The 14,787-nt window shown below is 39.7% G+C and overlaps 1 protein-coding gene across 4 annotated transcripts in view; it reads right to left on the bottom strand.

Annotated features, from left to right (window-relative positions):
• ACBD5 (acyl-CoA binding domain containing 5) overlaps positions 1–14,787 on the bottom strand; it is a 29,935-nt gene that overhangs the window by 6,674 nt on the left and 8,474 nt on the right. For all 4 annotated transcript variants that reach the window (XM_028750896.2, XM_028750898.2, XM_077936830.1 and 1 more), the window contains 3 exons: positions 12,919–13,030; positions 2,808–2,933; positions 798–1,010 (listed from right to left, as the gene is read on the bottom strand). In XM_028750896.2, the coding sequence (XP_028606729.2) occupies positions 798–1,010; positions 2,808–2,933; positions 12,919–13,030 (451 nt within the window). The remainder of the gene's footprint in view (positions 1–797; positions 1,011–2,807; positions 2,934–12,918; positions 13,031–14,787) is intronic.

Genomic DNA, 14,787 nt, shown 5'->3' on the forward strand with positions numbered 1-14,787 from the left:
CATCTGGTAACCCAAGGTTAAGAAAGGCTGGTTTAAACGGTGAGCACATGATCACACTTCAAATATTAAAAAGCTTATTATGTAAGTTGTCTGCTTAAGATAAAGCAGGTGAAAGCACTGCTTGCAATAGCTATTCACAATGGGGCAATATCGTTAGATGTGATTGTTGAGGTTAATTTATCCTAATTACTTTGAACCCCACCTCTCTCAATTATATTTTCCACATGGATGCCCTTTGTGTAAGCACTTTATTTGCATGAATCTCCCAACCACTTTGGGAGGAGGAGGAAGAAACTTGTCAGTCAGAAGAGAAGAAGCCTCAGTGTCATTTACTGTACATGGAGGAGTTTACTTTGATTCTACATCACACAAAGACACAGTAAGTATATCAACGGAGGGCACACTACAGTCAAATACTGTATTTACTCAAATCTAATGTGTACCTTTTCTGGACGAATTACATTGCGAAAATTAAGGTGTGCATTAGATTCAATGGCACATTTACATTCGCCAGCAAATACTTTTTTTTTCAAGGTTCTGAAAACTGAGGTGCGCATTAGATTCGATGGCGCATTAGACTCGAGTAAATATGGCATTAAAAAATTAACAAGTTTACAGAATATATTATAAAGCATACCAAAGGTTAAATCTCCAATCATTTCCACTACAGCTTGGTAAAAGTGAGGAAATAATCTTTACAAACCAGACAGCAAATTCCCAGGGTAGTCTTCACCACTGGAAAATTCTGCTTGACAAACATATAGACTAATTTGGAAAAATGCACGTGAGGAAAGCACCTTGGTGAGAAGACCCAAAATTAGAAATTATAGGTAGTTCAAGACGCTTGTCTCTCTTCTTTACTTCTTCATCCACATTTATACCATTCAGAGCAGATTTAGTCTGTATGCCATTGTGAATGTCAGTATTCGGGACATCTTCACAGCAACCATTGGCAACAACACAGTCCAGCTCCTGAGCAGGCGTCAAATCTGGTCCCAGACTCTCACTTTCTGTAAAACCAATTAATAAGGGGACAACATTTCAAACAGACTTATACTATGAAATATACTAGTTTTTACAAATGTGCTTGTTTTATTTGTTCATAGATTTAATGAACTCTACTCAGGGCCAGATTTAGGTTTGATGAGGCCCTAAATTACTGAAGGTAATGGGGCCCTTTCTATGTCCAGCTGTCCTTTGTCAACAACAAATTGCCACTGTTTTTTGTGCTGAATATATGCTATATGGTAATTTGTGGACCTAATAGGTATCTAAAGACATTTGCACATGTTGCCATGCAACCAGTCTATGCAGAATGTAGGCACCCTATATATGGAAATGAGCAAACCAGTGATATTTTAGGGAACAGGCTAGCAGGCAGGGCCCTTTACTTACATCATAGAAGCCTACACAACACAAAACACTGTTCCTGTATGTAGGTTTTATTTTTTATATTATATTTTGGAAATGTACATCCAGGTTTTTTTCCCTTTAATTTTTTGGGGGGTCCCCACAAGAGTGGGGCCCTAAGCTATAGCTTTTGTTTAGCTTATACGTAAATCCAGCACTGACTCTACTCATCTCTGACAGTCTCTGTCCATGAAGTGGGCAGCATTACTCCATTGGTATGGAAGCCTCCAACTAAATGTGTGGAAGCCCCACTGCCAGGATCCCAACTGGTGAAAGCCTATGGATAGTCCTAAAACAGCAAGGGGCTGAGCTAGCACAGGATCTGCTGGATATCAAGCCAGCCCCACTGCAATGACATGTCAGCACTGGGCCCAATGTGGGCCTCGTTGCTGTAACGATTTCAAGTGTTCCCCTTCCTCTTCTGCACCAGGCTGTGAGAGTAGCTGAGCTACGGAAGTGGCTCTGGGCCTGATAGCCAGTTAAGCCCCGACCAAGGGACATGGGTAGCTCTGTGGTTTAACCCTAGGAGTTGCCGATCAGAAGGTCAGCGGTTCAAATCCCCGTGATGGGGTGAGCTCCTGTTGCTCGGTCCCAGCTCCTGCCAACCTAGCAGTTCGAAAGCACGTCAAAGTGCAAGTAGATTAATAGGTACCACTCTGGCAGGAAGGTAAACGGTGTTTCCGTGCGCTGCTCTGGTTCTCCAGAAGTGGCATAGTCCTGCTGGCCACATGACCCGGAAGCTGTATGCCGGCTCCCTCGGCCAATAAAGCGAAATGAGCGCCGCAACCCCAGAGTCGGTCACGACTGGACCTAATGGTCAGGGGTCCCTTTACCTTTACTTAAGGTTTGGATTGCAATGTTAAGTTACTTGTACTACACAATTCATTATGCAATGTTTCCATTGGTTACAAAATAATAAAGAAAAGGAAGAAAAGCTGAATCACCCATAGTCGAACTACCTGCATGTTGCTTTTGACTTTTTGTGTGTCTTACTTTGTAATTAAATTGTGGGCACCCATTCCATCTCTGCAGTTACATGTCCTGCATTCACTCATCACTCCTATTACCAATCTATTAAATATCTTTCCATTTAAAAAAACAACACCACAATTGTACACAAAAGCTTACATCCCAACAACACATGTTTTTCCATCATGTTCAGAATTTGCTCCTAGGTAAGTGGGGGCAGGATTACATCTTGATAATCAGATTCCCAAGCCTCTTCTGAAATCTGAAGTTTCCAAACAAGGCTCACTCTTACAAAATAATGTAGGGCAAGGAGACACGGGACCATTGCTTTTTTGTGTTCCACAGCAGCCACAGTCTGCTTGAGCAAGACTAAAAAGAAGCACAAACAGCTTTGAAAAGGTGGGTGCGGTTCAGAAATAAAGCAGTACCTTTCTCAACCTGCTTTAGCTCTGTTATTTCTTCCTGATGGGGTTCCTCCTCCGACTCTGCTCCGCTGTCGCTGCTTTCAGATTTGCCATTCACAGCTGGCATAGACGTTATGGAATATCCAAGGTCTAAAAGCAAGTTCAGAAAATGAATATTTACTATAGGAGATTTAAAATAATTGTGTAGTTATTAAATATTTGTTTTTTAAAAAATAAATCAATTCAAGGCAATTTCTACCTCTTGTCCTTAAATATAATTCTCATATATTATATATATTTCCCCCAAACTTTCCCTCCTTTGGCTCACAGCATCTGTACTGGTAAGTGAAAATTCCTTATCATAGCTTGAATCCAGACTTGGATTTTTTAGGGTTTTCAAGGGCAGGGAATGTGACCTTGCCAATGTTGCTGGACTTGAGGTCTCATAATGCCTGGCCATGAACTTTGTTGTCTAGGGCTGATGAGAGTTGGGATTCCAGCAACAAGTGGAAGGCCACAGGCTCTCTACTCTCGGGCAAAACACACCATTAACTATTTGCTATTGGTTCAGAATCCATTGCTTAGGCAAGAAACCTTAGGTACGCCAATACTATTGAGAAGCCAAACTTCTCCATGGCTTAGAAAGCTTCTTTTAGCAATGGCATACTTCATTATAAAAGTATTCAATGCAAAGTGTTGCGTGAGAAGAGCAGATATAGATATGCTTCAGCTTTTATATCTACTACATTTATGCCAGTAAAGAACTTATAGTTTTGTATTATTATTACATGGCTACAGATACAGGAATGCGAGATAGGCCGTCACTATCAAAGCCAACAATTTTAAATGTCAAGCAAGCCTTCAGTATTCAGTCATATATTCTCTATTTTGAAACCAGAAGAAAATTCAACGTCTTCCTGAAACACTATTACCATACTGGCCCAAATAGAAGACACACCTTTTAAATTCAAGGGGGGAGAGAAAAAAAGACAATACCCGAATATAAGCCGCTCTCTTAAAATTCCGCAGGCACTCACACCCGTTCCTTTTTACCGTATGTCTGCTTCGGCAGCGAAATCGTAAAAGCCAATTTTTGTAAGGTCGCAAATTTAAGCCATACTTTAACTTTTCACGGTTGGAATTTGGAAAAAAGTGATGCTTATATTCAGGCCAATACGGTATTTGTACCAACATAACATTATATATATAATAATCAGTCTGTGAGGGTATTAAAATAGGTCACTTCTTGACTCCAGGGATGAATTATTTAGTTCTGGCCTTAAATAACAGAAGTATGTATGCACCTATGCCACTTCAATTCAATAAGATTCTTTTTTATTACTAATTTCAGTCTGATTTGGGGAGGTCTACCAATGGAGCAACAGTGAAACAACAGAGGCAAGAAGAGTGTGATCGGTATTAGCATAACTTTTACTTGGGGTGCCAAAAACTTTAGCATGTTTAATCTTTTGATTCAAGTTGCTTGTTGTGCAAATCAATAGCTGGGACTTGTTAAACATGTTTTACTGCTTCCCTTTGTCTGCAAGGGACTTTGCTACTCAGATCTATATGATAAATTAAAGGGTGACGAGGCAGATTAGTTTCCATACTTTTGTTCCAGGCACTGTGACAAGGGTGGATCGTTTTCGCAACAGAGTCGACTAATGTTTCAGACAAGGAAATTTGTTTGATAAACAAAGCAGTCCCAGTGCAATTGGTGGTGGGACGATGAATGGTCGGAGGGAGAAGAGGGAGCAGACTGGGAGGAGGAAGTGTTGGAACCTGAAGAGGCAACAGGGTTTAGTGAGCAGGAGGAGGCTGTGGCAGAGAGCAGCCCAGACATAGAAGCAGAAGCAGAAGCAGGATCTAGAGACTGAGTGGAAGTAGGCTTCTGAAGAAGCCAGGGAAGCTTCCCGTCTTCCTGTGGTCTCCCAGAACACACAGAAAACTGAAGAGAGCAGAGCAGAGACAAAACAAATGAGCCTTAGGTTGCTGGGGAAGGAACCAGGGGAGGAGCCTTGGAGGGCGGTGGGAGGGCGGGGACCTTCAGTCCTCGCAACTGCCTCATTGGGGCAAGTCCTGCTGGGAAGAGTTTCTGTGAACACTAGGTCTGTGCAGTTTTGGATTCTTTAAATAGTTAATTTTACTTACACCAGTGTTTTTTATTGCTGACCTACTCCTGACACCAGTTCTCTCCTGCCATTTCCATGTTTGAATTGATTTATTGATTTATTTCCTGGCCCCACACATATATGTGGTAGCACGCAAGTAAATCGTGTGTAGGGGGCGCGCGCCTGTAGTTATGCAAGATATTTAGCCTCTCCAATGCATTGGAAGAAGAGTACCTAATCTTTTTCTGTTGCCCAATATTTTGATTTCTGGGTTTAATTTCAGCTTCAAAGCAGGTTACAGCAGTCTTTGCACAAATCCACACCATACAAAGAATCATGGGAACTGTAGTTTATTAAGGATGCTGGGAATTATGTGATGGGGAAACTACAGCTCCCAGTATTCAAAAGTAATATGAAGTAATGGGCTTTGAATGTGGGCTGGATGTGCTTTAAGTGTAGGGAGGATCTTATTCATTTCATGAAATATGCTATCTCACAGTTTAGTAATCTGCTTTGGGTTTTTCTGCTTCCAATCTATCATTTAAAAAGTATTTCTAAACCACTTAATATTTGCTTTATAAGGTTCTAATAATAATAATAATAATAATAATAATAATAATAATAATAATTTTTTCTGGTCTACATAAAGTTTAGAACAATAGAAGACTTCAACATTTTTCAGACCTGTTGTCCACTTTCACATAAATATGAATTATGGGCCCCAGCTTCTAACTTTACCATGTTAGTGTCTGATGGTAGTGCTGCTGGTGTCACCCCCAAGACACACACACCCCGGCTGTGACTCAGTCCAGTTCAACCTGCTAGTTGAAAACCAATAGTGTAGAATATTTGCTAGTGAGTGCAGGAATAGAAATGGCTCTGAGAAACCATAGAACTCTTTCCAGTAACCAGTTTTGCATTGGCATTTTCATATAGTTCTTCCACAGATTCATAGTTGCCAGAAGGAGTCTTTCCTATTTCTAAATAGTTTTGTGTTGACAGAAATAACTTTGCACGTGTGATTGTGTTTAACACGGAACAGGCATTTATTTATTATTTACTATTAAATAAGTAATCTGTATTGAAGTTGCTGATTATACAACAAGTGAAAGCAGAACTAGATTAACAAAAGGAGTTTGCAGGACCACAAACCAGTTTCTACATTATAGAAAAATGGGGGAAACATGTCGTCAAACTATTCAGGCAATATTTTTCATAGGCAGGACCCAAGAAGGGAAAAAAGGGAGTCTTCAAGTAGTGACCAGTGAGTAGAGCTGGAAGGATCTGTCTATTTTCATTCTCCCAGTTTCTCATTTCCCCCCAATCTTAAACTCATTCTCCACATTTTGCAGCAATTTGCAATTTTTAAAAAAATCTCATGAAAATTCATCACCATTTTTGTGCTAATTTCTCTTAATAAAAACATGTTATATGTAGTTTTGACTAAAGTACACACTTTGGCAAACAATTTCCCCTTACATAGTGCATTTATGTTGGTTATTTTCATCACTGTCTTCATTTTTATACATACTTCCCCTGGTAAAAGCATTTTTTATACATCAGTTGGCTGGAGAACTGCATCACAAAATTCAGATAAGTGCACATTTCAAAGGATAGCTGTGTTTCAGTTTGCATATTATTCTGGGCAGTGTAAATTTGATAGATTCAGCTTTAAATGCATGTGTTTGTGGGATGGGGGTTATTGGTTTGCTTTTGTTTGTTCTTTATTATGCATTTTGCAATTTTATGTTGTGAACTGCCCTGTGATCTTCGGATGAAAGGCGGAATACAAATTTAATAAATAATAAACAATAATACAAAAATGAATTTCTCCTTCGTCCCTCCAAGTGAGATAAACCAAGCTACACAAAGACAACAGACAATGCAGTATTACGAGCACACAAGCCTAGAAACTAAACTATTAAGTTTCAAAGCTAACATGGGATACATTTTCAAAACAAGATGTTACACATTTTCTGCAGCTTCAGAACTTCACCGAACTATTGTAGAATAGCAAACATTCCTTTGACAGAAACAAGTCTCCTCTGCTAGAAAATCTCTTCTTGCAATGCAAGGACTCTCCGTGGAGGAAATGAGCTTTTGGGGAACTTCAATACGAAACATGCGGAAAACCTATTTATTAGAATTGGGTAAGAAATGTTCATAAAGAAAACAGACACACATTTACTAACTACCGGCAAACCAAATGGAGGTTTTTTTTTAATTTTTATAGAAATACAAAAAAGAAGAACAGGATTACAAGTTCCCTTGTCACAACAGTCCCTCTGCCAAACCATTCCCAATACAACTACGCTCTTGGTCCATGCAACATGCAAACACAATATCAGAACAGAATATCCATTAAAAAAAGAACAAAAACAGAAAGAAGTCCAGTTATGTTGGTGCTAGAAACTGGGACAAATTCCCAGCAAATGAGGTGCTACCCTGATAAGGGGATTTGGAGTATTAAAACACACAGTACCACTATTCGGGAAGTTGCAGCATGTGATGAGTATTTCTTCATATTTTCTATAATACAACCTTAATACTAAACTCCCACATATAACACTTGGAAGCTGCAAAAATAAGTATAGGTCAAGTTTTTGTTGTTTGTAAGAAGCTATACTGAAGGCTGTTACTTTAAGACACAGTTTCTGGATGAATACACAGATCTTACGCAAATAATGCTCAGAACAAAAAATGCTACTTGGGCTTATGCAAGAGACAGTTGGCTTTTTTCTTCGCATTTCATTCCAATTACATGCTTTGCCATCTGGCATGGCCAGGGGTTGGGGTTGCTGCTAATCAAGAAAAACAACTCCAAAGTCTCTTTGGGCTCATTGAACTATGGTACTCTGGATTTATTTTGCTTATTTTTGCCAGTTATATGCTGCCTAATTAATCAAGTCCTCATAATAAATAAAATATAAATACAATCCAAATGAAAAATCAATCAATACAAAAAAACAAACCTGCACCAGCACAAAGATTGTCATAAATCCAACATATAACTATCATCATAATAAAAAGGAGCACTGGAACCAGTGAAGGGGGAAACAAAATAGCCCCAGTGAATGGTGTAGCTTAATTCATTTATTAAAAACATAAGCATGCTTTTAAAGAAAGACTTGGAAAAAGTCACTTGCTTATACTCTGACACCTAGTTGGCCTCTTTATTTATACTTGGTCTCTCTCTTTATAAAATTAGCACACAGCCCTATGAGCACATAAGTCCATGTTGATATTTCCCTTCATTCTCTTCAGTGCAGCTGAAATTGAAGGCACATAAAATACCACCACGAAAATGTTTCTGAAAGCCTGGCTCCATTTTGAGCAGCAACGCATTTTTTTTAGAAAGCAATGCAGTTTAGCTTCCCCAGAAAGAATAAGGCCCTTGAACCCTTCAATGCCCCAAGCGCTTCAAGCAAAAAGTTGCCCAATTCCCTTCTGCAGAACCCAGATAATGCAAACACAGTGCTCCACATGCCTCTTCCAAGCCTACCCTAAGTTCATGCAGGCCGGCCAGGCCTCTTGCGCTGGATGTAGAAGCCACATTCTTCTTTCGAGTCTAGTGTTTTTTACGAACCTGAAAATAATATTTTGGTCAGCTACTGGTTAAGAGTGGGTTCGTCCCTTGCAGAACAGATTGCGCTCCTTTGCTTTGAAAACAGAAGTGCATCACACCAAGCCTTCAAAACAAACTCTTCACAACATTAGCAACAAGAAAGTAATTTCCTAAGCTTCTCTTGTCCACTCTCACACATGTTCCACAGATGGCAATCCAAGGATGTAAACTGTGAGCAGTATTTCATTCCTCTGTGGTATGTCAGCAGACTGAAATAACTGGCTTTCGTTAAGAGGCTTTAAAAAAATTACTTAACATGGTAAATAATGCTTTCTGTTGCATTAAGTTCTGTCTGTAAGCATCAACAAGCCTCTAAACTTCCACATACTTTTTTACACCTCACCTCAAATGTTTCCCTTAAGAGCATTATTTTTTATCTAAAAGTTTAGCTTTGTAAATTTATTTTGCACCGGAATTAGAAGACTTTTGTGCCTCTCAAAAGCATACTGATTCTCATGAGCAAAACCTGACCCAATTAAATACATCACTGTCCCTATGCCGAGCATAAATGAGGCTGTGCACATGTTGTTTATTTTTTTTAATTCTTCTTGGAAATACTTATGTCTTCCCCCAAGGTCACAGCTCCATCACAGAGAGCTGAACGCTCAATTTGCAAGTAGGGTTTTCACTGCTGCTAGGATAAGCTGTGTATGTGAAGGTGCAACTCTCAAATGCACCTACAGCTTTTGTTGCTTTTTTGGTCATCTTGTTTTCAGTTTTGTTTCCAGGGTCAGCAGGACTCTACTGCCTGGGCAACAGTGTGGAATTTAGGGCCAAACTAGCCTGGGAGAATCTGATTTAAACAGCAAGTAACCAGTAGGCTATGTATGGGACGCGGGTGGCGCTGTGGGTTAAACCACAGAGCCTAGGACTTGCCAATCAGAAAGTCAGCGGTTCAAATCCCCGCAACGGAGTGAGCTCCCGTTGCTCGGTCCCAGCTCCTGCCGACCTTGCAGTTTGAAACACGCCCAAAAAGTGCAAGTAGATAAATAGGTATCGCTCCGTCGGGAAGGTAAACGGTGTTTCCATGCGCTGCTCTGGTTTTGCCAGAAGCGGTTTAGTTATGCTGGCCACATGACCTGGAAAAACTGTCTGTGGACAAATGCCGGCTCCCTCGGCCAGTAAAGCGAGATGAGCGCCGCAACCCGAGAGTTGTTCGCGACTGGACTTAACTGTCAGGGGTCCTTTACCTTTACCTTTAGCAAGTATGCAAGTATAGGTTCCCCTTTGCATGTCCAGTGTTTATCTTTCCCACACTTTAATTTCAGCTCAACTTTTATCTCAGCCTTTGGGATATATTCTGCAAGGAGGCAACCCTGGGTAGGTGTGGATTTAGCATGTCCCACTTGAGTACCACCTTTTGCTTTTTAAAATCAGGACTACCACGTAACTCTGCACATCAGTGGGACAGGGATACATTTAAAAGAGATGCACCTGCAGACTACAGCCCTTACAAGCACTTTAAAAAATGCCCGATGCAAACAGAGCTAGCTCTTTCTCTAGCAGCAAAGGGCCTCCATGAAAGAACTCTCCTCACGCTTTCCTAGACAGAGACTAATCTCACATGTTCCCTTTTTTAGTTTTCTGTTCTGGTATCTAGGTTTTGTACATTTTGTAAATTTAGCATAATAAGAACCAAAAGAAGAGTCTATAAATTATCTGTATAAATTGTTTATAACAGTCAGAAATCAACCTGGCACAGTAAAGTTTGGTTTCAATCTAGAACATTTATAGTAGATGCCTTAAAATAATAAATGAGACAGAGATTACCTAGAAAGCTATGAGGTTGTTCGGCACTTTGGTAAGGAAAACGTAACAAAACTGACATATTCAGAACAAGGAGAACAAGAAGACCACTAACAATGCAATGCTATATATGTCTACTCAGAAGTAAATCCTATGTTAGTGGGACCCAAGACTATAATCCTATACCCACTTACTCAGGAGTAAGTCCTTTTGAACTCAATGGGAATTATTTATGCGTAGGCATATATAGTATAGTATTGTATGTAATACCAGTTATTAATACACCACAACAGTTATAGCAGCCCCTGTTTTCCTTCTCCCACTGACCTAAATACTTTACATAGAGGTTCCACTGTTTGATACTGAATTTTCCTGTATGAATTTAGGATATGCATATTAAATCTACAATAAGAAAAACCATAACTGGGAAATGATTCAAGCACATTTTGTAAGCAAAATATTCAAGTGGTATAGCAGTTCTGAGGTAAACAGTAGAATACCCATTGGAATGGAGAAATGGACTACAAAATAAAATGTCATACCAGACTTGGCTATCAATTGAGGCCATCACATGTTCCAAAATCACAGGATGTTAGCATTCACAAAGTACATGTGTTCTGAATTTTGCTGCTGGCTTGTTGCAACAAAGACACTTATATTTTGTCCATTGCAAGAAAATAATCAGTTATTGGTAAGGATTTTTAACATCTGTTATTGCACATTTGCATGAAAATGGAATAGAAATAGTGGAGAACCTATTTATGCCTAACTCACTGCAATGTTGCTAACGCCAGTGAATATTTGCATGCTACATAATTATTATTTTTCCTCTTAAGAGTAGTACTTTGACTGGAATAAGTCTTTAAAATGTGCCAGTAGTGGTTGGCATTCTGTGCCAAGTGACAAGAAACGTAATTTTAGAGAACCTACTAGATATATATAGACACACACACACACACACACACACACACAAATACATACACAGAGTCAATATTTTAAACCAATTGATGTCAGGCTATTTGCATAATAATGTAGTTCTGGCTGTAGACTGCATCAGTTGTACCTTAAGTGCAGAGCCCAGCATGCCAGAGGTGCTCAGTACTGACCACTTGACCAGTAAGGGCTACTTGACATGCCAGTACTTTGAATACGCTAAATAGATAAGCACATGTATTTTGCTACATGTACATGCAGTGAGGAGCCAGGATCAACAGAAGAGATGATCAGACATCATACTAAACCAAGGAAGGGGAACCTAAAGTCCTCCAGTTATTATTGGACTGGTGTTTGAGCTTTCTTTTTTCTATTCTTCTCTGCCCACCCCTTCTTCCTCATACGCTCATCTCTTTTAGATTGTAAATCTGAGAATAGGGATTACTTCACTACTGATTTCTGTGAACTACTCTGGGATCCTTTTTGGGCTAAAGAATATAAATCAGAAATAGCCCAGTGGGCCGGATCTTTATCTCCTCACCCACTAGGGAGCCATTTTCACAGGTGAGTGAGAGCACCCATCTGTCAATCATCTAACATTATAATGGCATCAAGTGATAGACGCCTGTTAAAATTAAAAGGTTACTGTAGTGCAGCCTTTGAAGATGTGCTCTTTCACCAATGATCAGCTAACAGTTGGCTAGATGGAGACCCTTCGATGTCTCTGCAGAGAACGAAATGCTCCTAAGACTGGAGCATCTTCCCCTCTGCCAAGAATGCAGTTTCTATTCAAAGGGCTGGAGGAAGTGCTTTGGGAAAAACTTGCTGCCTTTTCGGGAGGGAAATGCAAAAAGAACTTGCAGAGCCACTTTTGCAGCGCTTCCTAAGCAGGTCGAGCACAGAGCTTGGCTGAGCACACGGTTTGCAAAGTGCTTTGTGCAGCAGCTCCCAAACATCTGACAATCTGCTGGTTGTTGGGTCCTTGGGGAAAACTACTATGCAAAGGCTTCTGCAGGCACTGCCCTTTTGACCAAGTCCCACCTTTACCTGCCCCACATCTGGTAAGGCGTGGGACAGGTAGGCATGGCTTTGCTGAAATAGCACTGGGAGCCAAATGGGAAGGCCTGGCTGTCCACATTAGATATGTGGGCCGAAGGTTCCATATCACTGATATGTGTGTTTTAGATAAACAAGCAAAACAACAGCACCCCCCCATCGCCACTGGCCAAAATGGCTGGGATTTATGGAATTTTGACTCCAACAACAAGCCTTAGGTTTCTCACACCCTACACTAAACACTGATGTGAGTGAGCCCCAGAACCATGGCCTTGTGCATTCCACCAGCTCAGAAGCTTTTGCTTCCAGTTTGAGTAACCATGGGTTGTTGAAGTGTCCAAACCAAGAAACAGGTTAACCTTCATTGTGATTTATGTGAAACCAGCCAACCTTAAGCCAACAGGATTAATTGAGGACATGCAGGTGTTTTAATATTATGAAAGCTGTGGCAAGACAGACTTGCAACACGTTTGCATGGAAGTTAGAGCATGTCAGGAAAATGGAGAGTGTTTTGTGCAAGAGCTTTCTTGCTCCTGGCTCTGAGGTGCTTCGCAACAATTAGTGCATTTACCATTAAAATTATTCACAGAAGCTGAACAAATTGCAAAACCATAGCTTAATATAACCTGCAGTTAATTAAGATAAGTAGAGTTTATATCCCAACCTGCTATTATGGCAGATCCTCTGCTCTTTTTATCCTCAACAATTTCATAGAATGGGCCTAGTACATGTAGGAGTTCTTCAACCTTGTCTGTCATTGGCATAGTTTCAAGAATCTGTAGGAATACAAAACATTTATGAATTGCTTATCAGTTAATAATATTGCAATACTTCACAAGAACACAGCATCACAATAAATAAAAAAAATCCTGCACCACCTACACTGGCCTGCAAGCGCTCCAACTGGAGAACAGCCTTACCAAAGGCATCATGGACTTTGAAGATGCTCAAACTCAGGATGAAAGGGAGAAACGTGCTAAGAGGAAGGCATGTTCGGCAAACCCTCACTGCGATCAACTCCCGCACGGAAACCTATGTCCCCATTGTGGAAGGATGTGTGGATCCAGAATTGGCCTCCACAGTCACTAATGAACTCACTGTTAAGAAGACCATGTTCATGGAAGGCAATCTTACTCGGGTACAAGTGATTGCCAGAGAAGATGATTTTGAAAACCTTTAATCGCAACATCAACTTTACCTGAGGTACTGCTTTGCCCCATACAGCTGTCTGTCTGAGAACTGTTCCTCTGCTCTGATAGGGTGTTGTTCTGTATGCCCCATAGGTATGTCTGGCATCAAACCAAGCATTTAGTATTTTGATTGCAGCTCCATGGAATCAGCTTCCCAGTGAACTTAGTCAAGCAACTAGCATTTTAGCTTTTAGGCAGCTGTTTGAAAACGTATCGATTTAAGAAGCCTTTCCCTGATGACTGATTCTTTATACTATGCAGAACCTTGTAATTTAGTGCTTTTTAAGATAGTGTTTTATAGATTGCTAAGTCTACTTAATTTTTACTATATGTGTTGTTCTTTTGGTATTTCTACATTGCACTACTTTAGAAACATTCATTGGGAAGCAGTTTATAAATCCTTAAATAAATAAATGTCATTATCAAATATCACTGCCTCTCTTTATATATATTCAGCCCAATCTCACAAATATAAACAGGCTTGATTTGTCATTTTTATGTGTTTGTGTAAAGGATATGAATACTAAGCCAGAATGCAGATTACTGGCTAAGGAAGCTACACTCATAATTTTTAAAATAAATTTCCTTTGAAGAAAATGAGAAAGATAATACTACTACAACAAAACTCCTGTTATTTCTCCCGATAACTCTGCATGGTGAATCATGTTTGCCACTACAGCAAAGAGCTTATCCAAAAAACTTCTAGGCTCAAACATGTTAAACAACTTAAATACCAAATTCCATCCTTGTTTACTCACAAGCAAGTTCCACCAAATGTAGGACTTACTTTCAAGTAACTCGGCACATGGTTTTGTGCCAAAAGCAGATTTTGTTTGAGAATAAAAATATTACAACATTTTCTTAGCATATTCTTTCATAATTTATAACTCTTTTACAAAATGAATACATTTATCAGAATAAAGGCGCCACAAAACAGGCACTACAGGAAATACAGAGAAACTAAATTCATCAGCAGATAAGAGTATTCTGATATATTTTCTTGCTGTCTTCCATTCTATTATCTACTACTCTCAGAAAGGAAGGCAGAGGTTCAGGTTTATCTTGCTTAAGCCTGTTAAATCTATGCATGAAAGATGCTTTCCCAAAAGAAAACATTAGGCAATATATAATATTGTAGCAACACTAATTTGGAAACATTTAACACATTAACTGGAACTATTTCATCAGAAGCTCCTTCAACACATGTGGTATTAGATTAATCCTAACAACGCCCCAAATTACATTTAGTAGTTTAAGTATAGTATGGTTTCTTTTCATTTTAGGCTCAAGCCTACTCAATTTCTATTCTAACCAGCTTACTCTAATACCCAGCCTACTTACTT

The sequence above is a fragment of the Podarcis muralis genome, chromosome 12 (assembly GCF_964188315.1).
Source record: "Podarcis muralis chromosome 12, rPodMur119.hap1.1, whole genome shotgun sequence".
In the NCBI taxonomy this organism is placed as follows: Eukaryota; Metazoa; Chordata; class Lepidosauria; order Squamata; family Lacertidae; genus Podarcis; species Podarcis muralis.